Raw genomic sequence first — 27,764 nt, forward strand, 5'->3', positions numbered from 1 at the left:
TAAAATCCAAGCCCCCTCCCATCCACTGCCAGCCACTGCCTCCAAAGACCGAAAGAGAGAGCTGTTTTTTTTTTTTTTTTAAAAAAAACTTTTATTTTTTTTAAATTTCCAATTACATCCAAACCTAGCTCAACGCCCAATGAGTGTCGGTTCGCCTCGTTCTGCTCCACCGCGCTGAGTCTGCCACTGAAATTTGCTCGAGAGCAGAGAGAAGCGTGGTGAAGAGATGGGAGAACTGTCACGCCCGGGCGCTCACTCCATGCGCACCCCTGGGAACACTGATTTCCAGCATCAGGGTAGGGTTCCCACTCTTAACACCCGGCCCAGGACAGCCTGGGCTCGCAGACGGGGCTTTATTGCTTCTGTGCATTTGCGGCCCCCTTGCCCCTTTCACGGAAGGGTTTGTGGAAAAGGGGAGCTGTTGGGGAGCCATTTCGGGAGGGAGGGGAAAGGAAACGCCACCCCGAAAACATCTGGCTCTCCCAGAGACTGATGAAATCACTGTGGCTCCGCATCTACTGCGGGAGACTGGCAGGTGTTGGAAACCTCAGCCATGAAGTGAGTATTAGAGGACACAACCTGCCATCTCCAGACAGAGGGAAGCAGTGTCCGAGGCAAGGAGCAATGAAATCGCTGCTCAGAGCCCAGAAAAAGCAGCAGAGCCTCCAGCAGAAGGCAGCAGCCGGGATCTTGGACACCGCTGCGTGGAGAGAAGAGCCCTTCCAGCAGGATCACCCTGGCAGCCCAACGCTGCCAGCATCGGCTCTCAGCACCTGCACGGTGCACACGCCAGCCACGTTCAGCTGGCCTCAGACACCTTCCTGCACCTGGGTACCACACGACTTCCGTGTGCCAGCTGGCCCGGTTCCTGCAGATCTCGATGCCCCCGTGGAGAAACAGGCTCAGGCCGCCTGCTTTCCCCGCCCGGGAGGCTCTTCAGGGTCTCAGCACCCGTTCTCAGACACGGCTGCGTCGAGCGTTAGGGGTTCGTGCTGGATTGCTGCTGCTGCTATGCTGATGGCGTCCTCCAGGCTCTGCTGCTCTTCTAACTATTGAAGGAAAGAGAAAGAGAACACTGCGCTCCCCAAAAGTGGGCTCAGGAGGCTTGGGCTTGCCCCAGAGGGCAGAGGTGTGGGTGACGCGGGTATGAAGCAGAGGGACAAAGCAGAGGCACGGCTGTGATGGGGAAAGGCTGCTTACGAGGGAACATCCTGCGCTCTAAGGAGCGTGCCCCTGCTCTCCCCTACGCACCGGGCAGCTGAGAATTAAGGAGCAAGCAGCTTGGGCAAGAGGAGGTGCAGCAAAGCAAGAGGTGGCTGCTGAGGCCAGCGGTGGGGACGTGCACGGAGGAACAAAGGGGACTGGGCAGCAGCGCCGCTCAGGCTCGCTCCGGGCGCCGCGTGGTACCTGCACGGCGATATGCGTGCCGTTGGCGGTCGCCAGCAATGCCACCTGCTGACGGCAGAGGGACGCCACTGCTGACTCCTCGGACAAGACTGCCCCAGAAGCGACAATGGTGACCTAGGGAAAGTTAAGACAAAACCCAGTCATGTCTTAAAAGGAAACGCGACCCCCTCCTTGCAGGCCGTAGCTCTGCAGGGACGAGGGAAGGCCCTGCATTGCCCGTACCGGCTGCGTTTTGGTGCCGTCAGCGTTGACCACGGTCACGGTGTGTGTGTCATCACCCACCAGCTCTTCCTCAGGCACCGCCAGGGCCCCGCTTTGCGTCACCATGCTGATTGCGCTGCCCAGGGCCTGCAGGTCTTCCTGTGACAAACTGACCTGGGCAGCATAAAAACGTGCTCTCAGCCAGGCTGGCTTCTCAGGAAGCCTTACACAACTCCTGAATTTAGCAACAGCAAGGTCTCGTAAGGATGAAATACTCTCTCCTCCCTCACGTGGAAGATCTAGGGCACAGAGAACCCCAAGGACTTTGCCCAGGGTGACAGAATCGGTGGAGACCTCACAGACCTCCAGTCTCCAGCTCTACCCCTTCAGTCACGCCTCCCTTTCCCATTTAACGTCCTCTCTCTGGGCTCCTAAGTAACAGTTCATGCAGGCAGCACCTCACGCTAAGAGGAAACAAACCTTACTCATGGCAGCTGCTTCCTCTGCCCCATGCCACAGAAGGAGTTTTTCCCAGTCAGCACCCAGGCAGCTGGTGAAGGGAAGTGCGTGCAAGAAAAGCACTGCCATTTACAGGCTGGAAAAAAAAAGCAGTCTCCAAATCCAACCCGTGTCAGCAAAGATTGGGAGCTGCCTCTCAACAGCTGCGCAGGAGGCGAGGGTTGGCAGGAGCTGCACACAAGTCCACGTAAATGTCTGCAAGACCCCATCCAGCCAAAAGTTGAGTCGGGGACCAGAGGCCTGTGATTTACCCTCCCCATCATGGCTGCAGCAGTGGGGTAAGACTGTAAGGAGGGAGCCCTCGTGACAGACAGAGCCCACAAAGCCCCAGGGTCTGCTTTACGCTGAAAAAAAAAAAAAGCCTTGAAGAGAAAGCCACGCTGGGATCCAGCCCCCACGGGACATCCTGTTTAGTGGCACCGGGAAGTACCCAAAGGCACGCAGGGCTGGGAGAGGCAGAACCTCACTCGGATGACTGCTCTCCCCCAGGTGCTGCAGGCTGTTAACGTCCATACCTGCTCTGTCCCGTCCGGAGAGATAAGTGAGACCTGTGCAGGCATACAATCGTCATCTTCCTCTTCATCCTCGTCTTCCTCCACCTCCGACAGGAAAGCAACGTGCTGGCTCTTCGTGGGGGAGCCTCCCTCAGAAGCAGCTGAGCCAGAGAAATAGAAGAGCAAAATGGGAGAGAGAAGTGCTGATTAAACCATGAGAGCACCCACCTGACCCCAGCACCCGCCTGCTCCCTGAAGGGCCGGCTGAGAGGAGCAGATCGCGATGACAACAGCCCAGTGCTGGCCGGGAAAAAGGACCTTTCTCTCTCCTTGTGCTACGGAGAGGGAGGCAGTCCATTCCCAGCCCACGACATACAGCTAGGACCAGGGGCAGCCTTTTCCTTTCGGCTGTGACACAAATCTGGGCACGATGAGCGAGGCCGAAGGTCACGACACAGATTCAGGTCCCAGGGCCACAGGTCCTTGCTGTCGTCTCTCTCCCCTCTGCCACAGGGCCAGCCCCAGCACCCCACGGGCGGCGGGGGACCGACTGCTCACCCTCCAGCTGCTGCTCTTCGTACAGGCCCTGCTCGCTCTCCTCCGCGGCCTCCAGCTCGCCGTGGCTGCTGCGCTTGTGCGTGGCCAGCGTGGAGGTCTGGCGGTAGGTCTTCCCACAGCTCTTGCAGGCGTAGGGCTTGCAGCGTGTGTGCACCACGTGGTGCTTGTAGAGGCTGGAGTACTCCGTGAAGCGCTTCCCGCAGCCCGGCACGGTGCAGACGTACGGCTTCTCCCCTAGGGCAGAGGCCACAGAGCAGAGTTTAACCCACTCACCCTCAACACGCTCCGTGAAGAGATTCCCCATCAAGGGGGAACAGCTGGAGGCAGACCACTGGAACAGGTGGAATAATAATCAGCCCGATAAAACAATTCCTACTTAATTTAATTCCCTGGCTACCCCCAAACCTACCCCTGCAATGCCTGGCCTGGAAAAGACCATCTCAGGCCCCCAGATTTCCCTGCTGCCAAACTCGGTCGCTGCAGGCAGCTGAGTGGGGAGGAGCAGCTGTCCGCTTCCTCCTCTCCCCTGCTTACCTGTGTGGATTCTCATGTGGTTCTTGTAATTGGTGGCGCTGGTGAAGCCCCTCCCGCAGTTGGGCTCTGGACACATGTACGGACGCTCGCCCGTGTGCGTTCGGATGTGAACCTTGCGGATGTTGGAGGTGGTAAACGAGCGGCCACAGCCCTCAAACGGGCACTTGAAGGGACGCTCACCTGCGTTGACAGAGCACAGTGGATGAGAGCCGAGCTAGACCGCAGCTGCTGGGGATGCCCTGGACATCTGTACCCCCCCACCCCTCCCAAATATTACACTAATGAGACCTCCGATCAGTCCCAAGTGGAGGCTCGCTGCCTCTACCAACACTGGCGTCTTTAACCCCTTTTGCTCTGCTGATAGTAACTGAGTCGACAAGCCCTGGGGTGACGACTTCTGCCCGTCTACTTCTGTCTGAAGACGACCTCAGTTCTGCCTCGCTTTGCCCCAGATACAAAAGGCAGGACCCAGACAAAGGCTGAAGCAGTACTTTATCTTGGAGACCCTTTTGATAGGGAGCTCGGTTCTCTTCCTGTACTGCTCACCCGTGTGTGTCCGGATGTGTTTCTGCAGATCCCCAGAAGTTTTGAAGGCCTTGCTGCACATGTCTTCTGGACACTTGTATGGTTTCTCACCGGTGTGTGTTCTCACGTGGCTCTTCAGCCCATACCCTGCCCAGTAACGAAACTGCACAGTTAATTTTATGAGAAAGAATAAAACTGCAAGCTGCGCACCACCTCTCAGTTCACGCACACATCTGTCCTGTGCCTGCAGAGCTGAAGGGGAAGAAGTATCCAAAGCATCTCACAACATCCCTCACAACTCAGTTTCTTCTTTTAACTCCTTTCATAATCAATCGAGTTCATAATCAATCAAGTCCTGAGCAGTCTCCCACACTGAAATTCCTTCTCAGAAGGCTTTAAAAGCTAGCTATGCTTCTTGTGCTCTGCCGGAAAGAATGGCTGATACTCTCAAGAGTGGTTTCAACAGGACAGAAGACAATTTTGAAACAAGAGAAATTGTTACCTGTAGCAAATGCTTTCCCGCAGCTTGGGAAGTCGCACACGTATGGCCGGTCACCCGTATGAGCACGTTCGTGTACCTGGAAGAAAAAGAATGGTCCACAAAGTGAGGTCCAAGACAAAGCGGGAAGGAAAACAGTGTGAAGAAATGTAACTGTCGGACAGAATCTGAAGTCCTCTGCTGGGTTTCACCTTGGGCAATTAACACATCTGTCTCTCATGGGTCAAAACCTCTTCCCAATGACACATTCCCACTTGACTTTTTTGAAATTACAGACACTTTCCTGTTTCTTCAAGGTTGAAAGCATCTCCCTAAAGACCTCAGAGAAAAACTCACTGCAGACTGATGTGACAGTACCAAAGGGTTCTCCGACACCCCCTGGAGCATTTGACCTTCTCCCAGGAGCATTTCCCTGCTCCTTTGTAAAGGGACGTTCTGATCTGGCATCAGAATCTGGGGGTCTGTTTGGTTTGCACACTGTCTGACTGCATGTGAGCTGCTTTACCTTCAGATGGTGAGCTGTGGTATAGAGGCGGCCGCAGCCTTTGTACCCACAACGGAAAGCTCTAGTGCCAACCTGCTGCCCCTTCTCACTGCCGTGCACTTCTTCCTCCTGCAAATCCTGCCAAGAGAGGCATCGAAATTAATCCAACCAGCCACTACAGCAGGCTTTGCAAAGCCCACACAAATCATTGCCTTCCTTGCTATACACATGCACTCCTTCAGTTATCCCCACAAAAACGTGTTCCTGCACACAGCTTGTACACACCTGGTGCAACCCAGGTGACAGGGCAGGGGTCTAGGAAGCAGAACTTCCCATCCCTACCACCCAACTGACTGGGTGTTCTCAGACACGTAGCTCACCTCTCCACGCTCCACTTGGCCCATTTGTAAAACCAGTAGCTAACAGGTTTGCTAACGTTGCAGAGAAGCCACAGAAGGATTATTTTTACCAGCTAAGTGCTCTGCATCAAGAGGAGTGTAGCCTACTTTCAGAAACGCATCTCTGAAAAATTCAGACCTGAGAGGGGACATCGCTGGACTCCTCGCTCTTCACATGACAAGCATTAGTTACTCCCTCTCCTCCCTTGTCAGACACCTGTAAACAAAGAGGCAAGGCACTGTTCATACCTCCCCGGTGCAGTGTGGAGCCCGTGAGCAACCCATGCACAAAGGCATTCCCAGCAGCAGCACCACCCTGCTCTTCTCCCGGGAGCTAGGGGAGGCTGGTCCTGCCACAGCAGAAAGGCCTGCAAACTTTCTAGCTGCCCAGCTGAGCACTGTGTCAGCACACTCCTCGTAGCCCCTTCAACACCATGAAGATAGGAGGAAATGTCAGCACACAAGACTGGACACGTTGGTAGGCTGCAGTGATGGGGCCCTGCAGTGACAATACGTGTTAAGATCGGAAGCTGTTACGGTTTTTAAGGTCTTTTTTTTAACACGGGAACAGTGGGCGTAACTTAGCCACTCTTGACATGTAAAAGATTTGTCTCAATCTGCTGCCCGAATCATGCGTGGAAGTGAGTATCATACCCAGGTGGTGTTAGGAGAAACCTAGGCAAACGGGAAGAAAAAACCTACAAGGAGAGACACACAAAGCAAGAAAAAAAAATCCAAGCTGTATCACAGCAACTCCCTGCTTTCCCAAACCTGTGCCTGCAGTAGCTTAAGGGTAAAAGGCCCGGCACTCTGCAGGTACTAGCTAGGTGGTGAAATAGGAACCTGACACGCTCCAGGTCCTTGTCAGCCACCCACCAGGGTTGGCACCCTCACAGAAGCCCTGCCTAGTTTCTCTTCCCAAAGTCGGCACTGCTGTAAAACCGACACGTGGAAGTACAAATGAAAGGAGGTAACTTAAAACTCCAGGCCAAATGTGGACTAGTACACCAGTCCCTCGGTGCTGCTGGCAGACCATGAAAGAAGGATTGCATCCTCACCTTGCTGGCGTACTGCTTTAATGCATTAATGGTCTCGACATCAAAAGCTTCATCTTCCTCCTCTCCAGCCAACTCCTCCAGCCCAGTTTCTGCCTGCACTTCCAGGATGGTGCTGCCAGGGGGCATGATGACAGGACGATGTATGTAGGCAGTGGAACCATCCTCCAGCTGGACAGCCTCAAAAGCGCTGGAGTCGTAACTTTCTGCAAGGGGAAGCAACAAAATCAAATGTGAAAGAGCTGCTGAGCGGGAGCCACCCTTCGTCTCCCCAGGCCACCTACACCCCTGAAAATCTGTGACAATTCAGCACTTTCTGCTCCAGCTGCCAAGGGAAGAAAGGGGAATGTTTTACCTTTAGCTGCATTTTGTATGTAGGCCATGCTGCCATCTTCCAACACTACCGGCTGCCCGTCTTCGAAAGATACAGGCTCTGAAAAGAAAAAAAAAAAGGATAAAAAAATCCACACACGTTACTGGGAGACTCAGATGGGATGGAGGGGGTACTGCACCAGTGCCTGAGCACTGCAGTATTTACACCCACAGAAGTGCACAGAGCAGGGCTGTCTCCTTGAGCTGAAAGTCAACCACAAGTATAGTTTTAAGACACCGCCTGAGCCCTTCAGTCCTAAAGTTTGATTTTTTTCAGGCTTCACGCATAATTTCCCGTCACTTCTTTAGCTCTTTGGGGTAATGCAACGTTTCACCAATTACAAACTGCCAGGCTATGTCCTGGACGTGGCGTACAGTTCTAGCACAGATGCATAAAAGATAACACACAGAGCCCATGGCAGGGGAAGCAGAGATGACAATGAAAAGCCCTCGCACTGTGCATGGGTGTTTGGAGGCAGGAAGGAGGATAAAGGGAGGAAAAGGGCAGAGCCAGGCGTACAAAACGGATTTCAAGCAACCTTTGGAGAACAGAAAAGGGAGGGGGCAAAGAACTTGGCAGGGTGAAGGGAGGACTGCCCAGAGCAACTGATTTCTTCCTACCTGCCCTTTCATACCTTATCGTGGCTGGGGAGGATTGCTTTGTGCCACTTTCCTTCCCGCCACATGAAGTGAATTCCCACCACTTCTCGGATTATCGTCACCTCCTTTCACAGCTGATGGGCCAGTGAACAAGGTGACAAAGCCTCCAATAATCCCCACCCTGCCCCCTCAAACAACTATTTCAGAATACGTTATCCTATAGGTCAGAGGAAATTCCAGTTCAACTGCTCCTAAATGGAACAATTTTTGTTTGGGCTCCAGTAGCACGAACACGGCACACAGCTCGCTGGCCCTGCCTGTAGACTCGTGATCCAGACAGACAAAATGTGAGAGCCCACACGTGGCACAACACCTAACAAGCATTTCCTCACCACACCAGCAAATTCAGCTTCTTGACAAATCGCTAAGAACTTTGCTGGAAATCACATGTTCTATGTTCTTGCTCACTCAGCCTCAAAACCATGGAACTTTAAAACAAACAAACGAACAACCTTCCCCTAGAAGGACTCAAAACTAGAGCCCCAACCGCTGGGACACGGATGATTTCAGTCACACCAATGTCCTTCTGAGAAGAAGGAGGGCGAATTTATACTCCTCACCTTTCTGAACCGTCACCTGATGGATGTAAGCTGTGGTCCCATCTTCAAGTTCAATGACTTGTCCTTCGATCAGCTTTTCACCTGGAACAGTTAAAAACAATGCCATTAGCGCTGCCTCCAGAGCCCACAGTCCTCCTGGTCTCACGAGCTGCCCCCTTCGCTGCGTATTCTCAAGGAAGCCAGTCACACACAAGACAGTGTACCGACACTTATAAGCAGTTATTTGTCATGCTTTCCCCTCAGCCACAGAGGAACTTGACTTCCCAGACCTCCCTTTCCTAGACAGGAGAACAGAAGACAAAGAACCTCAGTCATCACTTGTTTACAAGCGGCACTTCACAGCTCTTTAAGCCAAGAAGCAGAAAGAATGATGTGTGCTAAGCACTTTGGATTTAAAGTAGAAAGCAGTTAGGTTGTGCTGGAGAAAACTCAATTGTGAGCTTGCAATGGCTTCAGCGGTGACCTGAGAATTTTCTTTTACTTTGGTTGAGGGTCAACTCTCGGAAAAAAAATGGAGGTCCTAAAGGGGTCTAAAGCATTGCTGCCCTTGATGAGTTGTGAAGATTGGACTCTTAAAAAATAGCGCAAGTCTGAGTAACCCCGCAATAACGTTTTAGTTACACAGCTATTCTGTGCAGAGCAGACATTGCTCCATCCCACTTGAACTCGAGGAATCCAAGTTGCTTTCACCTGGTGCAAAGCGTCTAGGGGGCAGGTCACAAAACCTAGCGGTTTTCAAGAAAGTTCAGCTCCACGTATTTAACAAATTTCCAGTGAGTTCACACAGAAAAGTGAGCAAGGCAGCAGTCACCAGGACCGGGAATCCTTGCAACCTGAGTCCTGTTCCATGAGCTGGGAAATTACACCTTCCTTTTCTCAGGAACAGCAGACGGTGAAGAAAGGAGCACCTTACGAACCCCAAAATAAGGGCAGGTGTTGGATTTGGCACTGATGTCACGACAGTAAACCAACACTGAGATGACGCTGCGCACCTCAATGGAGCCAAACATTCTGCTTAGCTTCGGGGGAAGTTTTGGATGAATAAGGTCCTGCAGGCCACACAGGTAACATAGTTGTAAGCTTCCTGTACAAAGCAACAATACAAAACACATGACAGCTCGTGTGACATCGGGACGCTTTCGACAACTCCAACTTTCATTCCAAGGGGTTGTTCAAGAGACTTTTATTCCTTCCAGCCCAACGAACCCGTTACCTTTGACAGCCTGCTGAATGTAGGCTGTCGTCCCATCACTAAGGGTCACTGCTTGCAAGCCCAAGCCCTCCATCCTGCCCCGGTGACTTGTCCTCAGACATGAATTTCACTTTGCTCGGCGTGCTCTCAGAGAGCGCTGGGACCCAGAGCACGAGGTCTGTGGAACAGCGAGTCCTCTTCTTCGTTACGAGCCTGAAAAAAAAAGAACAATCCAAGTTTTATTTTTTTTTTCCCTGAAGCATACATGTTGTTTTTGGCATATTCATCCTGGAGAAGAGAGGGCTCTAGGGAGACCTTATAACAACTTTCCAGTACCTAAAGGGAAAGCAGGAGAGGGACTCTTTGTCAGGGGGTGATAGGAGAAGAGGAAATGGCTTTGAAATAAAAGAGGGGAGATTTAGATTAGATAAAAGGAGGAAATTCTCTACTATGACCGTGTGAGGCCCTGGCACAGGCTGCCCAGAGGAGCTGTGGATGCCCCATCCCTGGAAGTGCTCAAGGTCAGGCTGGATGGAGCTCAGCACAACCTGGCCTAGTGAGAGGTGTCTTGCCCATGGGCAGGGAGTGGAACCAGATACCTTTAAGGTCCCTTCCAACCCAAACCATGCTGTGATTCTATCATTCTAGGTTTCTATGACTCTAGGATATGAAGCAAAGCTTGAATGGCAAACTATTTTGGAGTCCGTAAAGGCTTATATCGGACAAAAGACGCATTTCTTCCTATACCAACATCACGATTTTCTAAAAGGCAGGGCAAACAGCCTGCCTGCAGACAAACACACGATAAAACTTATCAAGCCAGTGAACGGACAGACTCTTTGTAGAGTTGGCGTGAATACCACATCCAGCCCCTCCTCCAAACGATCTGCAGGACAGGTTCCCAAATCCTTTAAACCCTAAACCCACAGCCTGGAGGCGTGCTGTGCTGCAAGAGGCAGGGCCGGGCTGACAGCTCTGCCCCTGGAGGCATCCTCGTCCTCTCTTCCCTCTCCCAATTCCCAGCTTTTGGGGGACCAGAATTTCGGGCCACAGGCGGACGATGCTGAACCCCCTCCAGGAACGCTTCTCTTGATGCCTATCTGCACACACAGCTGCAGCGGGGCTCCCCGCTGGTCATCTCTGAGATAAGCCAGGATTTTATCATTTTGCCCTAATATTTTACCACTTTACTTCCCAGAACCACCAATATTTTCCCACTTCGCCCTAATATTTTATCTTTTTGCCTTCCCAGAACCACCAATATTTTATCATTTCACCTTCTCAGAATCACTGATACTTTATCATTTCGCCCTAACGTTTCATTTATCCCCCCCAGAACCACCCATATTTTATCAGTTCGCCCTAATATTTTATCATTTTGCCCTAATATTCCATTTCTCCTTCCCACAACCACCAATACTTTATCATTTCGCCCTAACATTTTATCGTTTCGCCCTAACATTCCATTTCTCCTTCCCAGAACCACCAATACTTTATCATTTCGCCCCAGTATTTCCCCATTGCTCCTTCCCACAGCCACCCGGAGCGCTCCCACACCACCCCCCCCTCCGTGCTGCGCCTCCCCCCCGGGAGCCCAAACACCCCCCGGGGCTGAAGGGACACATTTGGGGCTGAAGGGACCCCCCTGGGGCCGCCCCTTTTGGGGTCGCCCCCTCAGGACCCGCCTGGGCCCCGCCGCCCCCTCAGGGCCCCGCCGCCCCCTCAGGGCCCCGCCGCCGCCGTCCTCCCCCCATCGCTCCCGCCCCCCCCCTCCGCCACCGACCTGAGTCAACCCGCCGGGCCCGAGTCCGCCGCCGGCCCGCCATGCACCGCGGCCCAACCCCTGCGCGGCCCGCCCCGCACCCAGCATAACGGCAGAACGCGCCGCCGCGCCCCAGCCGCCCGCGGGCGGTTATTCAGGTTCCGGGGCCCCGCGCCGCGCAGCCCCTCACGGCCTCCCGGAAGTGGGCTCGAGCGACCTGCTTGAGGAGAGCGAGGCGCGCATGCGCGGTGCCCGACGGTGAAGCCAAAAGGCACCGGGCGCCTGGCGTGGGCAGGCCCGTTTCGGGGCTCGCCCGTGAAGCTGCCTCCACAAAACCGCCGCGTAGACGCGGGCAGGGCCGGGCCGCGGACGAACGGCCCGTGGAGGGCGGCCGAGAACCGGCGGAACCCGCTGCGAGCCCTCTGTGCGCCCTCTGTGCCGCACCCGCCGCTCCCAAGATGGCTGCTCCGTGCCACACACCCCGCCACTCCCAGCATGGCGCGCGGCGCTTCCCGCTCTCGCGAGACTTCCGGCGGTATTTATAGCGCGCGGGGCCCCGCCCCTCCCCTTTCTGCCCGACCAGCCGCCGCCATGAGGTGGGTGCGGGACGGCCGTCGGCTGTCATCCACCGCCATCCGCTGTCGTCCGCCGCCATCCGCCGCCGATGAGCGGCCCGGGGGGTTGGCAGGGGCCGGGAAATGGCGGCCGACGGCGGGTGGGAAGCGCGGATGAGGCGGGGCGGGCTCGGCGGCCTTGCCCTCCACGCGCGGCCTAGCCCCGCGCCTGAACCCGCGCCGCTTCTCCCCCCGCAGCAGCAAAGTGTCCCGCGACACCCTGTACGAGGCGGTGAAGGAGGTGCTGCAGGGCAGCAAGACCAAGAAGCGCAAGTAAGAGCCCAGCCCCGGCACCCCGCCCGGTGCTTCCCCCCTTCCCTCATCCCCTCGTGCCCTTACCCGGCTGCTTCCCCCCCCCCCCCCCAGGTTCGTGGAGACGGTGGAGCTGCAGATCAGCCTGAAGAACTACGACCCGCAGAAAGATAAGCGCTTCTCCGGCACCGTCAGGTTCGGCAAACTCTCGCTCCCACCCAGCCTTCAGCCCGCGGCCCCCCCTGCGGGGCAGGGCGCTTGGCCCAGGCGGTGCTGAACGCCCAGGGTAGTCCAGGACGCCCCTCCCCGGGGGGGGGGGGGGGGTGTGCGGCTGGACGGACCCCCACCCTGGGTCTTAAAACATGAGGGGAGGTGCGGGCAAGGCCACGGCGCTGCCCCCACCGCCCTGCCCGCGAGGGCAGGTGAGGAGCCGTGGAGGAAGCTGGCGAGGCGCTGCGGTAAGGTGCCATCACCACGGGGTCGCTCCGTGGCGCGTGGTCCCGCAGCGCGGGGTGACTCTGGTTCTGTCCGCAGGCTGAAGTCAACCCCGCGGCCCAAGTTCTCGGTGTGCTTGCTGGGGGATCAGCAGCACTGCGATGAGGCCAAAGCCGTCGAGATCCCGCACATGGACATAGAGGCTCTGAAGAAACTCAACAAGAACAAGAAGTTGGTGAAGAAGCTGGGTGAGTGGTGGCGTGGGGGGGATGATCGGTCACTGAGTACCGTGGCTGAGCTGGGAGGGCTGGGCAAGCAGCACGGTTCTCCCTGTGCTCGGCTTTCCGTGACGTGATTAACTGGAAAGAACAGAAAACTGCCCAAAGTCAGCGTGAAGAACAGGGATCTGTCTAAAAACTACCTAGAAGAGCTAAAATCCTCTTACCAGCGTAGCGTGCCTGACGGGTCAGCGCTCCAGGAGTGCTGGTTGATCACCCTCTTCCAGAAGGAGGGGATGCAGGAAAACTGTTCGTGTCTCCCCGAAGGTAGCGCTGTTCCCTGGTGTTCCTTCCGTTCGTGGTCAGGGAGCTGGAGCACAGCGACAGCCGAGTACAAGTAGGGGCAAAACTTGGCTTTAGTCCTGCGCTATTTAAATGAACAGGATGCGATCGGCTTATTTTCACTTTGTAGCATGTAGGGCTTTTCCCTTACCGCAAGATTGGTCATTTTGACACACACATCAAGCAAAGAAAACTTCGCGTGCAATCCGTAATTAACCTTGGAACCGTCTGCAGTTAGGAAGCGATGCAGGCGGCTCGCTGTGAGCTGGGCCTTGCAGGTGGATGTTGCACCCCCCCACACACACACACACACACGCACAGAGCGCAGGAGAAGGTTCCTGAAACAGCTCAGAGGCGGTAACGTGGCACGATAAATGTTTCTCAGGGATCAGTCTACGTACAGCAGGCGTGTGGGGTCACTGTCGGGATGTGAGGCTGGGTCCTGGCAGGTCTGGCTGGTGTGCCAGGAGTAACTGATTGATAACAGGGTTGGGAAAAGGCAGATTCTGGGAGAGCTTGGGTGTGTGTTGGGAGGAGATGCAGTAGTACGGTCCGAGCTGAGCTGAGGGGCCTTCCTCACCTACCTTTGCGCTCCTCACAGCCAAGAAGTACGATGCCTTCCTGGCCTCCGAGTCCTTGATCAAGCAGATCCCTCGAATCCTGGGTCCGGGCCTGAACAAAGCCGGCAAATTCCCTTCTCTCCTCACTCACAATGAGAACCTGGTGGCCAAGGTGGACGAGGTCAAATCCACCATCAAGTTTCAGATGAAGAAGGTAAAGAGCACAGGGCTTGGAGCTGCTGAGGCGGCTCCTTGCCTTACCTGGGGGTTGTCGGCAGGAGGTCGCTTGTGCGTGGCTGCGATCTCTGCTCCGGGCTGTAGGTGTCCCTGCAGCATCTTACAACAGCTCCTGGCAGCAGCCTCACAGCAAAGGGCCGCGGCCACCAGAGCATTCAGCTGCTAACTGGAAAGGAGCAATTTGCGGTTGAAAGATCTTAGAGCAAACGATTAGGAGGCAGCCCTGATGCGAGTGCTGAGCACAATGGCCCGTAATTAACACTTCTCACAGCGAGCGGGTGACACTTGCAGGGTGGGGCCCTCGTGCCCCAGTGGGGTTGCGCAGGCAGCCGTGCTTTGTCGGGGCAAGCTTGGGGCTTGACTCCGCAAGTGAACTTTGCGGCAGCTCTGCGGATGTCTGCTCTTGCTGTCAAAGAGATGTGAAGGCATGCTGACTCCCTAAAACCAAAACAGCCCCGTTTAGGCGTTTTAATTCTCTGCCGGTGGTCTAAATGCGACTCCTGGGTATCGCTCAGAATTAGCAGCTCTGCTAGCTGAGGTGCGCCCTTGGACTCCAGCTGATCTGGGCTCGAGGGCACAACAACTGGAAGGAGCCAGCAACTGTGGTAGTTTGCAAATGCTGCAGCGTTTTAAGCAGCTGAGCTAATGATATCCTGACGCTTCTTTTGTCAGCTCGCTCGTAAATCCTTTTGTCTTCGGCCTGCGGGGAGCGTTGCCTTACAAGCTTCTTGGCGAGGCTGGCGGGCGGAGGCTCGGCCCCCGCGCGCGTTGTGCGCAGAAAGAAGGGGCTGGTGCCGAAACAAAAAGCGAAGCTGGCGCCACGCTTAGCAGCGAAGCTTGGAGCTAAGGCTGCGTTAGCAGCTCGCGGGGGAACGTGCCAGCGCTGCCTGGCGAGCAGGGCACGGGATCAGAGGTAGAGGAGAGGTTTTATCCCGCTCCCCACCAGCTCCCAGCGTGTTGCGCGGCCCTCCCAGCCTCCCCATCTGCAGGAGGCTGCTGCAGCGAGCCGCCTTTGTCTTGTGCTCCGAGGAAGCCAGAGCCACGCGAGCTGCGAGACTGCCTCCGGATGCCACCAGCTGTGTTCGTGGGGGCCACGTGCCAAATATAACGGGGCTCTGCAGACGCTCTTACCCCTGGATGAGCTGGGGAAGTCCCGTCCAGCTGGCAGACGGGGCGGGGGTCTGATACCTCAGGGCACTGGGCTCTTGCTCTGCCCGTCAGCGTGTGAGTGACCCCGCTGTCTTGTCCCCAGGTGCTCTGTCTGGCCGTGGCCGTCGGTCACGTGAAGATGACGGAGGACGAACTCGTCTACAACATCCACCTGGCCATCAACTTCCTGGTGTCCCTGCTGAAGAAGAACTGGCAGAACGTGCGTGCTCTGTACATCAAGAGCACCATGGGGAAGCCCCAGCGCCTGTACTAAGAGGGCGGCAATAAACTTTTTAGGACACCGACAGCTGGCGTTTGGCGCTGTTTCTCCAAAGCTTCTTGGGCAGGGTTCTGTGAAGAGCTGCTCCTTTCCAGAAGGAAAGGTGTGGTGCTGGTGGGGACGTGAATTCAAGGGGAACACCGGAATTTATATTAGAGCTTTTGGAGGAGCAGCACAAGGGGATGCCTTGGGAGAAAGACGAGCTTCTGATCCCCCAGCAGGAGCAGGAGGGAGGGGGAAGAGCTCAATTAACACCTAGAACAAGCAAAAGGGAGGTGGTTACCGCAAAGCTGAGGGCTCGCAGCTCAGGGGTTGTGGTGGAGCCCCAGGGTCCCCCAGCTTCCCCCCCAAGAAGGGTTCCTCACCTCGTGGGGGCAGCTCCCTGCCCCAGCAGCCTCCTTGCTCCCGGGGGTGGGCTCACATTTGTAGGTTTTTGCTGTCCTTCCAGTGCCCAATGAAGGGCCAGGGGCTCCTCCTGCCCAGCAGCAGCTCGTGAGGACCTGATGGAGCTTTCCAGCTGGCCCCAGTCACCTTTGGATTTAGGGGAACGAGTTGGGGGGGGGCTGCTGGGGGGGGCTGGGGGTGAGGTGCTTGCCCCAACACAACAAGCATTTTGCAGTGGTTTTGCTTTGCTCTGGCCTAGCAGAGGGGTCCTGAACCAGTCCCCATCCAACTTCTGGGCTAAAAATGAGACTCAGTGCATCTAATTAATGTACATAAATACATCGTGTGGTGACTGGTGGGCTTATGGAAGTCTGTAGGATTTAAATTTCGGGGGAGGGGGGGAAGCCCTCTACCCTTGAGAAGAGCCTGTCTTAGCATCCAAGGGAACAAAACAATGAAACCAGCTTCGGAGCCTGCTGTTAGAAACCTTTAAAATAAGTGTCAGAGCCAGTTTCTGAAAGATCAACACAACACCAAGAAATTCCATTTAATAATTAAAAAAAGACAATACAAAATGCAAACATTTCTTTTTTTTACAAAGTTCAGATACTTTTTTTTTTTTTTTAATCAAGTGCAAATAACTTTACGAACTACATCTTTCTCGTTAACTTTACTCGTTTTGCTGGAGATGGTAACTCACGGCCTACTGCGAAAGGCAGATATAAATATTCCAACATGAAAAAAAAAAAAACAACCAAAACAACAAAACACACAACAACCCCTAGTTACGTTCCCCGCGTCGAGACATTCAATCCAGCCGAGAGGTGGCTGATGCAGTTTTCAGCCTTTCCAACCTTTTCTGAGTCATTTTTTTTTTTTTGGGGGGGGGGGGGGCAGGTGGAGAAAGGACCTCTCCTTCCCGGTGGCCCCATGGATTTTCTGGGGGGGGGTTTGTTGGGAATATTGGTGAAAAAGGGGGGGGGGGGTCTCTTTGTCCTTCGTGCCAGGACGTGCCGCCCGACTCGCCTCTTCCTGGGCTGCCTCAGGGGAGCGGAGGTGGCTGGCGTGGGGACACCCAACATGTGGCACCCAGGACGGCCCCGCAGGGCTCCCAGCGGCGGCAGCCCCGATTTTAAATCACGGAGATTGAAAAAACAAAAAACAAACAAACAAAAAAAACCCTCTGGGGGGGGAGGAAGGAGGGGCTGCATTGCACCGGGGCCACCAGGGCGTGCGTTCCTGGGGTGGGTTTTTTTTTTTTTTTTTTTTTTTTTTTTTGGTCCTTTTATTTCTTCTAAAATATGAAAGACCCTTTCAATGGTCACTGCTCTGCTGCGACTACCCTAGAGCAAGAAAGAAAGGGAAAAAAAAAAAAAAAACCAAACAAGAAAATAACCCTCCAAATCCCTACAACAGCTTTTGTGCATCAAAGCAGCTGCTTGCAGGCACCAACCAAGTGACAAAGAGCTCGGCCCCCAGATGTCGAGCTTCCAAGCGGGCTGGGAGCCGGGCGGCAGGAGGGATGAGCCCGCAGCTGCGATGAATCAGGGCAGCCTCCTCCAGCCGCCGCGTCCTGGGGACAAACCTCAGCCCCGCTCCGCCGGCCCTAATCCGTCCTGGCCCCCCCCCCCCCAATAACGCCCGGGAGAAGCTCTTGGGGTCCGCGAGCGGCACAGATTGAGGAGGGGAAACCCAGGCCGGGAGCTGGTTTCGGCATGGACTGAGCCTGGGCCACCGAGGGGGACGTGGTGCAATAAATAATTGCTCGTTAAGAGCTGGCGCTGCGGGGGCCTGGGGAGCGGGGCTCGCCCTGCATGAGGTCAAGGGACAGTGAGAGAAGCGGGGATGGGGACAGCCAGGAGGAGAGCTGAGCCCCACAGCCCAGCACCTTTCCTCCAGGAGCAGCAGGATGGGGTTGGTGATGGGGGGGGTGGGTGACAGCCAAGACCCGATGGGAACGAGGGCTGGGGAGAACGACAAGGGGGTGCCTGGGGGCAGCGGGGTCGGTCCCCGTCCCCGGGGTCCTGTCTGGCCACGGTGACATCCACGATGCCATCGTCACCTGTGGTGTCTGCCTCTGAAGCATGGGGAAGGGCAGGATGGATCCCCCAGGCTCCTGCAACCCTGGGAGGGAGCTCGGGAAATCGGTGCCACCGCGTTTCTGAGGGTGGCACCCGCACCCCAAGGTGGCACCCGGACACCGAGGGTGGCACCCAACACCCCGAGGTGGCACCCAACACCCCGAGGGTGGCACCCACGGTGCGATGCGCGAGCGCAGCGGGACGGAGCCGCAGCACCCGAAGGCGCTTGGAAGCACAAAGCTTCCCGAGAGCCAAGGAGGGCGCAGACCCCGGTCCCTGGGGGCAGAGATGCTGGGGGGCAAGGGGGGGCCCTGAGCGCAGCGGGATGACAAAACCCCTGGCAAGAGGCAGCAAGGAGGTGCCGTGGCCGAGGGCTGCACCTCGCCAGCCTGGCAGCCTCCGACAATCCCAAACTGCTCCGGATCAGCCCCAAAACGCGTGGCACCGACGCCGTCCGTGGACAGAGACACCTCGAGACCCCCCCCCCCCCCAAAAAACTCACCCCATCACGCAGCGTGGCCAAGCCCCGCTTCCCTGCAGAGAGAGGCGCAGGCTTTCCACCAAAAGCAGGGATTTTTTTGGAAAAAAAAAAATGCGGCAGAAAAGGTTCCAAGGCCTGAAAACGCCATCGCGTCGCTCGCTGGCAATCCAGGGCTGGGCTTGTTTGTTTGTTTCTGTGGCAGACACACATTCTCATTTCTCAGGCAGGTATAAATATCGTAGTTTCTAGTAGAAATTAAAAACAAAAACCAAAAAACAAAAACTTCCCTCTAAATAATATAAAGAAGACTCAAACGATTGCACTTAATACATATGAAAAAAAAAAAAAAAAGGTAGAAAGGAGGATATCCTAGTGCACAAACATTTACTCCTGCTCTTCACAAAGCTTGCTTTTCCGTCGACGAGTTCCTCTTTGGCAGAGCTTGTAAGAAAGTCTGGTTCCTTGGCACAAGTGTCTCCGGGGGGGGGGGATGGGGGGGGGGAAACGCGGCCGGCTGAAGCCCTCCTCGGTCGCTGCAGTTTCTCTCCCGTGCAGCCAGACATTGTTCTCCGGGAACGTGGCTTGGCTTTCCTCCCGCGCCGAGCACCAGTGCCCCTGTGCGCCCGCCGCCACGCCGTCCTTTACCTTCTCCTTATTATTATTTTTTAATAAAGTAGGCATCACGTTGGTTTTGGTTTTTTTCCCCCCCCCCCCCCCGATCTCCTCTGCAAAGCTGTGCTGATGGCCAAGCCCCAGGCGCCGCGTTACCTCCTGTGCTGCCCTGGGTGAGCCCCGGGGTGCCGGTGGCATCGGGGAGCGGGAGGGAGCCGGCGCGGAGGCGAAAAGGGAATTAAAAAGGGTTTTGAGGAAGCTGCTTCGGAAGAGAGGGCCGGCATCGCCGGCGGCAGAGACAGAGCGTGCCGAGACATCTGCGGAGCGGGAGGTGGCGGTCCTGCCGGAGCCGAGCAGGAGGGAGGAGGAGAAGTGAAATAAGAAGTGAGGGAGAGGAGGGTTTCCTCGGCAGCCGCGTGGCCCGGGGCGGCAGGGCGCTATTTGTAAGGCCGGAGGAAGCTGGAGACTTTGGAGCGGAGCAGCTTGATGAAGGAGCGGGGCAGCATCTCCTTGTGCTTCTCTGTGTACTTGAAGTAGTTCTGGGGGTGCGCCAGCACGTCGAAGAACGCCTTGATCAGCTTCTTGTCCTGGGGGGAAGCGGAGCCGGGGTCACCCTCCCTCCTGTTCCCGCTGGGGCAGCTCCCCAAAACCCCAGCACGACGCCGAACCGAAGCAGGGAGCACGAGTTGCACTCACCCCCACCGGGGCTGCCAGGGAAACCCAAACCCCGCCGGCATCCCCCTAAGCCCCGGGTAACAAGGACCACATGGGGACACGCTCACCTTGAGGATCTCCTGGTGGTTTTCGGAGGCGTACAGCCTGCCGTCCCGCACGATGTCCTCCACCAGCTGCTCGTAGTCCTCTGCAACACCCGAGCGAGAAACCAGCTCAGGGGACGTGTCCCCAAACCTCCATCCCCCTCCCCAGGCACTGAGCTGCTCCCCCCAGGCGTGGAGATTTGGGGTCCCCGGGTAGAGGGCGAGGCAGGGAGGTGACGCCAGGCCGAGCTGCTCTCCCCCGTCCATGCTCACCGTCGTAGGTGACGTAGGGGATCTGGAAGCCCCGGGCGCTGTTGGCCTCGCTGGTTTTGAAGTTGATCCACAGCTTGCGAGAGCGGGCCGTGAAGGCAATGGGCCTCTCGTACGTCTGGCACGTCTCGTAGGTGGTGATGGAGGACGGCGAGGCTGCGAGGGGAACAGCCGGGGGCTGCGTGACGACCCCGGCCCCACTGCGCCAAAACCCTTTTAAGGGGGTGCGGGGCAGAGCGGGGGCACCAGGGGTGGGGTTTGTCCACGTGCAGCAAGGCTGAGCCCCCTCCAAACCCTCCTGTTAAATGCCAGGGATGCCGATACCCCTTCCCTGGAATGGAAGGGGTTCCTTCTTCCCTTCCGGAGGTTTTAACCCCGGAGAAGGCGTGCTGAAGGGCGCTCAGCCCAGCTCACCGTGCGCAGCCCTACAAATCAACAAGGCACCGCAGCAGGCGGGTGACACCCGTCCCCTCCCACCCACCCATTTCCTAGAAGCACCCCACCACCGCCACCCCGGGACGGGGCTTTTCCCCTTGGCACAGATCAGCTCTGCTCTGCAAAACCGCGGCTCTGTGCTCCCCCCCGCTGCCGCCACGAGCCCCGCGGCGCGCTCGGTTACCTACAGTTTTTCCGCATGACCAAGACGTCCCCGCACTCGTCCTCGGAGGGCAGGAAGATCTCCGGCACCACGATGAGGATCTTGCGCTTGGGGGGCGGGTTGATGTTCCACGTGCACTCCACGTTGGCGGGGTAATTCCCCGGGTAGTTGGGGGACTCGATGTAGCCCGTGTACTCGCCCAGCTCGCCCCCGCACTGCCGGTCTGCAAGTAAGGTGGGAGAGGGCACGGAGAGCCGGTCCCACTGGGAACCGGTGGCACGGGGACTGGGACAGCGAGGGTTTACTGGGCGGCGGGGAGGAGAGAGCGCCGCTCACTGCGTACCCAAATAAAATAACCCCAAATGCTATTTTAAGGAATTACCGGATGCTTTGGAGGAAGGACCCCAGCTCGCAGCACACCCACGCCCCCGTAGCACCACCACCCGCTTACTTTTGCACTGGGACACGGAGGTGGAGCCGTCGAAGTCGGTGGTGGTGTTGCCGGGGCAGGCGATGCAGTAATTCTGCCGAAAATCGGGCTGGTAGGTGCCCACGGCGCAGCGAATGCAGCGGTGGACGCTGGTGTTGTAGTAGTGCCCGGGCGAGCACTGGACTGGGGAAGCGGAAAGCAAAGGGGGCTCAGAAGGGGGCACGGCCCCACGGGACCCCCCCCCTTACCCCCGGGGGCTGGCTCGGACCTACCTTTGGTGTCACAGTCCTGGAAGGAGAGGGCTCCCTCGTGCTTGGTGGTCAGCCCCCCGCCGCAGGGGAAGCAGAGCGCCCGCCCCACCTCGGGCTGGTAGGAGCCGCGGGGGCACGGCTGGCAGGGCTTGAAGCCGTCGGTGGAGTGCTGGCCGGGGGGGCACTGACCTGCGGGCACAGGCATCGCTGGCACCCTGCACCCACGGGTGCCCCACGCCCAGCTCCTCGCCCCGCCAGGCTCGGCAGCCCCGATAAAACAGGAGCGAGCGTTGGGGGGGCCCCTCTAAAGGTTTTTCCCCTGCTCCGAAATGGGGAACTCCTGGGGGTCCCTGGGGTGCCCAGGGCTTTTCCACCTTCTGGACGGGGACTGGTGGCAGGGCGTTGAGATCGCGGTGCGGGGATGTCCCCAGGGCATTCCTCCCCCAAACCCCCTCCGTGCCCCCCTACCCGTGCAGCCGGTGATGTTGGTGGCTCCCACGGGGCCGAAGGCGTCGCTGCGGGGACACAGGTCGCAGGAGAGCTGCCCTTCCTTCTCCTGGTAGGTGCCCGAGGGGCAGGGGACGCACTGCTCCGTCTGGCCGTGGTAATAGGTTCCCTGCGAGCAGCTAACTGAGAGCCAGGGGTGGAGGTGAGCGGCACGGCAGGGGGATATCCCCCCTGGGGGGGGGGGGGAGGGACGGGACGGGACGGACACGCCAGCCCCCACCCCGGCGCCCCGCGGTGCCCCCTTACCACACTTGGTGCCCAGGCGCTGCTGGCCCGGCCCGCAGCTCTCCTGCCGCTCGGGGGCCACGCTCAGCTTCCTCGCCACCTCGTACTCCATCCCGGCGAAGCGGAGCAGGAACCGCTCCTGGTTGATGGATTTCTTCAGGGCTTTGATGGCCGACTTGAGCTTTTTCTCCACTTTCTGCCGCAGGCAGTGCAGGTTGCAGCTGGCTGGGTGTGCGGGGGCGGAAAGAGGGACGGCGGCGATAAGGGGGAAACCCAGCGGGATCCCACATCCCACCCCAGTAGGATTTCACATCCCACCCCAGCAGGATCCCACATCCCACCCCAGCAGGACACCAAGGACCATTTGGGCTCTCCATTCTGCACGGGGACAGCACGGTCCCCCCCGGCGCCACCACCCTGTCCTGCCCCCAAACACCAGCGCCGTGCCCACCTGTGGTCTCCTCCGGCTTGATCTCGGCCTCGAACTCCAGCGTGATGCGCGTCACCTCCTTGCCGGAGGAGTTGCGTGCCCGCCGGCCCTTCCCTTTCTTGGATGAGTCGCACTTGAGGTTGACGAAGGCAACCTGGCAGTCGGAGCAGGGCGCCGCACCGCCTGCACGCGGCGGGGGACAAGTCAGTGCCCCATCTGTGCCGGGGGGTTGGGGGGGAGACACAGGAGCACCCCCGCCGACCCTCCCTCACCTTGCGCCCCGGCTTTCCCGGCCTCATCCTGCTTGCCCTTGGCCCGCGGGTGCAGGTGGCACTTGGCGTCCTTGATCTTGAAGGAAGCCTTTTGCTTGATTGGCGCAACGACAGTCTCTAAAAGAAAAGGTGGGTGCTGAACCAGCTGGGGGGGCAGCACGGGGTGTTTTTTTTGAGGGGGGGCGGGAAGCGGCTGCTCGGAGCCCCCTTACCGAGGCACTGCTGGCTGCTGTTGGTCGGTCTCTGCTGGCTGCCCTGCCGCAGCACGGGCGTCCCACAGCTCACCGTGTAGCTGCTGTCGGACTCTGCGGGAAGGAGGAGCAGGCGTCAGGGGCGCCCCTCAGTGCTGAGCCCCCCGGCACAGCCGCACGGTCCCTGCAGGGCGGAGGTGCTTGCCCCGGGGGGATGCGGAGACCCTGGGGGGGCAGCACCCAGCACCCCACCGCCCGGCTCCCGCGCTGCGCAAACCCGTCCCGAGGAGCCAAACTCAGCCAGGAGCCAAAACCCCAGATAAAAAACAACACAAAAACACTTCTTTTCCCTCATCCCAAAGCTCAGGATTTCAGGGTGCTCCGTCAGCTGCTCCTCTGCCCCCAGTTTGGGCCACGCAGGGAGATGGGGACCCCCCCGAGCCCCCCCGTACCTGGCTGGAAGCGAGCCTTGGAGGCGCAGGTGAGGGCGCAGCTGTCCTTCTTCCCCGTCTTGTTGCAGGTGAGGGTGGCCCGCGGCGGCACCGAACCTGGCAGGCATTTCACCAGCTCTGAGGGACACGCACCAGCTGGTGACGACAAGCGGGGACGCCCGTGGGTGGCACAGAGTCACGGTGGGACCCCCCTCGTCCCCCCCCCCGGTTGGGAGGACGGCGCAGTGTGGGGCCCCGGGAGCAGCATCCCACCCCCCAGCCCAGCTCCTCCTTGAGCTGTCACCATTTTGGGGGCAGAGCTGCGCTTTGCTCCTTCTTTCCCCAATGAATTGGGGGTGGTCGGGTGCCAGAGCACAGCCAGGGACACAAAAACCATTCTTTTAGGGGCACCGGCTGGGGCACGAGCTCACAGCCAGCCCCAAGCACGGTCCATAAACCAATGGACATAGGTCCATAAATCAGGACAAAGGGAGCAGGACAACACATCCCATCCCATCTAGACCCACGCCATACAGACGAGGGACCCCAGACAAAACCAGCCTGCTCTGGAGCATCCCTGCTCCGGGATGCCCCAAATCCCAGCGCTCCACCCTCTGACAGCGATGGTTGGGGCCGTGGGGCTTCGGCACCCCCCAGGCTGTGCTGGAGCATCCCTGGCAGCAGCAGGCCTTGCCCCGACGTACCTACGCAGTCTTTTTTGTTCCAGTGCAGCTTGCAGCCGGCGGGACAGGTACACTGGTAGCTGCCGGGCGTGTTGATGCAGCCGAATTTGCAGCCCCCGCGGTTGATGCTGCATTCGTCCACATCTGGGGGGACACGGGGAGAGGTGGGGGGGGGGGGTTGCAGAGACCAGGATCCCTCTAACGCCGAATCATCCCCGGAGTGGGATTTTTGGATGGCCAGAGTGCACAAACCCTGTGCACCAGCAGGGTGCTTCCAGCTCTGCCTCCTCCCAGCAGCCGCCCCAGCTCCCCGGCCCCAATCTGGGGGGGTTCGAGGGAAGCCCCGGCCGCGGGTACCCCCAAGGGCAGGGGCCGGGCGGTGGCGGGTGCAGCCCACCCAGGCTGAGCCCGGCCCCACGGCAGGCTGGGGAGCTGCGGGGGGCAGCAGACAGAGCCGACATGGAAGCATTTAGCAGCCCAATTCAAAAGGCAGCTGCTTGGCAGCCCGGCCCCTCTCCCCGCTGCTCCCCTCCAGCACGGCCCCTCCGTGGGGGGGACCCCCGAGCCCCAGCCCGAAACGTGGCACAAACCTGGGCAAAACTCCCCCCTGCTCCCCATCGGATGGGGAGAGGGGGAGAAAACGGGGCTGTCACCGCTCCCTGCTGCGGACCCCATGAGGCTCGGTTCCAACCCCAAGCAGCCCGGGTTGGGGGATGCCGCCGGGGGTCTCCGGAGGGTCACCCCCCTCCCCTGCCACGACCCCGCTCCGGCACCCCCCGTGCATCGCATCTGCTCCCCGCGTCCCGGGGCGCCGCACGCCCCCGCCCTTGGGAGCCAGCCGCCTGGCGAAACTGAGCTCAGCCCCTTTTGATGTTCCCCTTCCCACCCCGTCCCAGCTCCCTGCCAAAAACGCCGGGGATTTCTCCCTCTCCGCCGCTTGCAGACAAGTCGCAAACTGTTCCTGTCGCCCCGTTTGAAGTCGCAGACACCAGCCTCTGGCTGCCTGGCCTCGGCACCGGGTGCACGGCGGGGACACTGGGCAGCACCCCCCCCACCCCGGGACCCTGCAAACCAGCCCTCGGGGACAGCCCCAGGGGACCTGCAGCGACTGCGCCGTGGGGCTGCCCCATTTCTGGGTGTCCCGAGTGCTCCCCCGGGACCCGAACCCAGCAGGGAGGTGGGGTCCCAGCACCCATCCGGCCCTACCTCCGCAGTGGGTGAGCCCGTACAGCGTGTAGCCCTTGTTGCAGAGGCACTGGAAGCTCCCGGGGGTGTTGATGCAGAGGTGGTCGCAGGTGCGGTCAAACGAGCACTCGTCGATGTCTGGGGAGGGGGGGAAAAAGGCGAGGTGGGGAGGTGAGGGCTGGCACGGTCCTCCCCCACCTGCTGCAGCAAACTGGGGGCTGCGCTGGGGTGCTCTGGGAGCCTGCGCTGGGATGCTCTGGGACCCCGTGTCCCACCCTTCCTGCCTCCAAGCCCCCTCCCTGCATGGTCCAGCTGCTGCCAGATGATTTGCAGCCCGCCGCACCGATGTCCTTCCCTCTCCAAACTCCCGCAGCCCCTCCGCACCCAAAACGTGCCAAACCATGCCCTCGGCACGGCCGCGGGGGCCCTTGGGTGCTGCCCGGCGGGCAGGGCTCTTGCACGGGCATATCCTGCCCCGGGGACGGTGCCAGAGCTGTCTCCGCACCCCCGCGGGGCACCTCTCTAGGGCTGGGCGGCCCCGGCTGCGCGGGTGAGCCCAGCCCGGCGGGTTTGATCCTCGTTTCATTGGCTTCATTAAGTTAATTGCCACGCTCACGTCAAACTTGCAAGAGCGCGGCACCTGGACGGAGATGAAAGAGGTCTCAGCCCTGGAGCGTCGGCGAGCCCTGCGCCCCCCTGCTGGGGCCAGAACCTGTGATTTTGGCTTGCAGCAGCTGCGTTTGAGCACTGCCCTCGGCTCGGGGCTGGGGGGGAGCCCCGTGCCCTCCCCCAAAACGGCCCCGCAACCGGCGGCGCCGTGCCCTGACGCGCAGCGGCACGGTTTGGTGAGATTTTGCAGGATGTCGGGGTGCAGAGAGGAAGGTGAGAAAAGCAGTGCTGAGCAGGAGACGCATCCCTCCCTCCTGCCCTCTGACTGATGGGGAAGGAGGAAAGCCTTGCAAGAGCACCCAAAGCCTCGCTCTGCCTCCACAGCGTGGCCCCAAGCGGGGAGCAGCCCAGCCTGGGAGCGGGGTGGCCCGGCTATGGGATGGGCAGGCAGGATTCAGCCTGTGGAACGGCCTAAAGCTGTGCCAGGGGAGGTTCGGGTGGGAAATGAGGAGACATTTCTGCTCAGAAAGAGCAGTCAGGCGTTGGGACGGGTTGCCCAGGGAGGTGGTGGAGTCACCGTCCCTGGGGGTGTTCAAGGAGAGGTTGGACGTGGTGCTTGGGGACATGGCTCAGTGGGTGACAGCGGTGGTAGGGGGTGGTTGGACCAGACGATTTGGAGGGCTTCTCCAACCCTAATGATTGTGTGATTCTTCCCATCACGGATCCCAAGAACACAGCGGCCTGGAGCACAGCCCAGCCCCTGCGGTGCGAATCGGTGTGTACGCACACGTGGTTTAGCAGCGAGTTCAGGTGATGCCGTTGTGAGATCCCCAGCAAAAATTCATGCAAGAAAACACAAAGCTTGCGAGAAGCCGAGCAGGGCGGGCGCTGAGCTGTGCCCGGCCAGGGCAGGACCCCTGCTTGGGGATGGGGCCGCAGAGGGAGGGACAGGGACGAAGGGCAGGGATAGGCGAGGGCTGCGTGCCCGGGTCCCCAGCGCCCCTCACCTTGGCAGTTCCTCTCGTTGATGAGCAGCTTGTAGCCCTTCTTGCAGCTGCACTCGAAGCTGCCCACCGTGTTCCTGCAGATGTGGTCGCAGCCCCCGTTGTTGAGCCGGCACTCGTCGATGTCTGGCGGGGACAGGGACACCCCTCGCACCCTGGGCTGGTGACCGCGGCCACCCCCGGGTGCGTTTGGTCCCCGCAAACCTCCCGGCTCTGCCCCTGGACCCTGTCCCCAGCAGGATGGTGCCAGAGGAGGAGACCTGTCGGATTTGCTGGGCACCCTTTGCTGGGCCATTTTTTTTCTTGCCATAACCAAGGCTGAAAATGACGATGTGCCGTAACTGCAAAGAGCGCTGGGAACCCGCAAAGGGGTTGGCTGGGAGATGTAATTTTTCTTTCCCTACTAAACACAAAATTTACTGCTAGGAAATGCCCTGTAAAATGGAAGGAGAGCAGGAAGAGGCGGCTGTCTTCCCCAGCTCCCCGGCCCCCCGCTGCCAACGCTGGGGCGACAGCTCTGCCTCTCTGGGGCCGAGGCTTTCTCTTTATTATCGCGGGGGAACCGGCTGTAAAACAGCTCGCAATTGTAATAAAACCCCCAGACGCAGGGGATATGGCTCCAGGTTATTGCACTTTGCTGGAAACTGCCGAATCGGAGGGGCAGCGGGCGCTGAAAAAATAACAAGGGGGCAGGGGGCTTCTGGAATCAGTCAGCAGGTAGACAGCTTGCGGCGGGCCGGGGCTTTGCTTTCAACCAGGGTCAAGTTCCTGAAGCTGCCGAAAGACAAAACGCAGGCACTGCCCCGTCCTGCCCCGGGGTCACTGCGTCCCCTGCAGCCGGGTGCGTGCAAGGGGCTTCTCCCCTGGGAGACGCACGGGGACGGGGACGTCCGTGGGAGCGTGAGGGGCTTTGCAGCATCCCAAAGCATCGTCCACGCGGGACCCGGTGCTTGAAGTCGGCCAGCAGACCCCGCAGTCACCCCAGCAGAGCCGCAGTGGGACCCCCACACCCCAAATTGCCTCCAACTTGACCCAAATTACCCTTCCCAGGGGGA

The 27,764-nt window shown here is 58.7% G+C and overlaps 3 protein-coding genes across 12 annotated transcripts in view; 1 reads left to right on the plus strand and 2 right to left on the minus strand.

Moving 5' to 3' along the window:
* Window positions 1–103: 103 nt before the first annotated feature.
* Window positions 104–11,625, minus strand: ZNF76 (zinc finger protein 76). 3 transcript variants are annotated; one of them, XM_040535814.1, is made up of 15 exons: window positions 11,496–11,625; window positions 9,480–9,671; window positions 8,267–8,347; window positions 7,030–7,107; window positions 6,678–6,880; window positions 5,759–5,836; window positions 5,243–5,359; window positions 4,741–4,816; window positions 4,260–4,385; window positions 3,714–3,893; window positions 3,180–3,413; window positions 2,643–2,782; window positions 1,630–1,782; window positions 1,408–1,521; window positions 104–1,049 (listed from the first exon to the last, which is right to left on the minus strand). In XM_040535814.1, exons 2-15 carry the CDS (start codon window positions 9,550–9,552, stop codon window positions 945–947), a joined length of 1,758 nt encoding a protein of 585 aa, XP_040391748.1. In that variant the 5' UTR covers window positions 9,553–9,671; window positions 11,496–11,625; the 3' UTR covers window positions 104–944. The 3 variants fall into 3 exon arrangements, with proteins under 3 accessions (XP_040391748.1, XP_040391747.1, XP_040391749.1); XM_040535813.1 differs by lacking the exon at window positions 11,496–11,625 and adding an exon at window positions 11,242–11,380; XM_040535815.1 differs by lacking the exons at window positions 104–1,049; window positions 1,408–1,521; window positions 1,630–1,782; window positions 11,496–11,625 and adding an exon at window positions 1,811–2,203.
* Window positions 11,626–11,715: 90 nt separating this feature from the next.
* Window positions 11,716–15,334, plus strand: RPL10A (ribosomal protein L10a). The gene is made up of 6 exons (XM_040535829.1): window positions 11,716–11,816; window positions 12,033–12,107; window positions 12,201–12,281; window positions 12,621–12,769; window positions 13,683–13,855; window positions 15,131–15,334. Exons 1-6 carry the CDS (start codon window positions 11,716–11,718, stop codon window positions 15,299–15,301), a joined length of 750 nt encoding a protein of 249 aa, XP_040391763.1. The 3' UTR covers window positions 15,302–15,334.
* Window positions 15,335–18,541: 3,207 nt separating this feature from the next.
* Window positions 18,542–27,764, minus strand: part of SCUBE3 (signal peptide, CUB domain and EGF like domain containing 3) — a 34,543-nt gene continuing 25,320 nt past the window's right edge. For 2 of the 8 annotated variants that reach the window (XM_040535778.1, XM_040535781.1), the window contains 15 exons: window positions 26,713–26,835; window positions 25,118–25,234; window positions 23,933–24,055; window positions 23,250–23,366; window positions 22,819–22,911; window positions 22,607–22,723; window positions 22,356–22,517; window positions 21,926–22,129; window positions 21,641–21,802; window positions 21,194–21,361; window positions 20,943–21,104; window positions 20,513–20,714; window positions 19,897–20,049; window positions 19,648–19,727; window positions 18,542–19,452 (listed from right to left, as the gene is read on the minus strand). In XM_040535778.1, coding sequence (XP_040391712.1) covers window positions 18,638–19,452; window positions 19,648–19,727; window positions 19,897–20,049; window positions 20,513–20,714; window positions 20,943–21,104; window positions 21,194–21,361; window positions 21,641–21,802; window positions 21,926–22,129; window positions 22,356–22,517; window positions 22,607–22,723; window positions 22,819–22,911; window positions 23,250–23,366; window positions 23,933–24,055; window positions 25,118–25,234; window positions 26,713–26,835 — 2,798 coding nt within the window. In that variant the 3' untranslated portion in view covers window positions 18,542–18,637. Of the gene's footprint in view, window positions 19,453–19,647; window positions 19,728–19,896; window positions 20,050–20,512; window positions 20,715–20,942; window positions 21,105–21,193; window positions 21,362–21,640; window positions 21,803–21,925; window positions 22,130–22,355; window positions 22,518–22,606; window positions 22,724–22,818; window positions 22,912–23,249; window positions 23,385–23,932; window positions 24,056–25,117; window positions 25,235–26,712; window positions 26,836–27,764 lie in introns of all 8 variants that reach the window. The other 6 variants (XM_040535777.1, XM_040535780.1, XM_040535785.1 and 3 more) reach the window with 4 other exon arrangements.

The sequence above is a fragment of the Cygnus olor genome, chromosome 24 (genome assembly GCF_009769625.2).
Source record: "Cygnus olor isolate bCygOlo1 chromosome 24, bCygOlo1.pri.v2, whole genome shotgun sequence".
Classification (NCBI taxonomy): Eukaryota; Metazoa; Chordata; class Aves; order Anseriformes; family Anatidae; genus Cygnus; species Cygnus olor.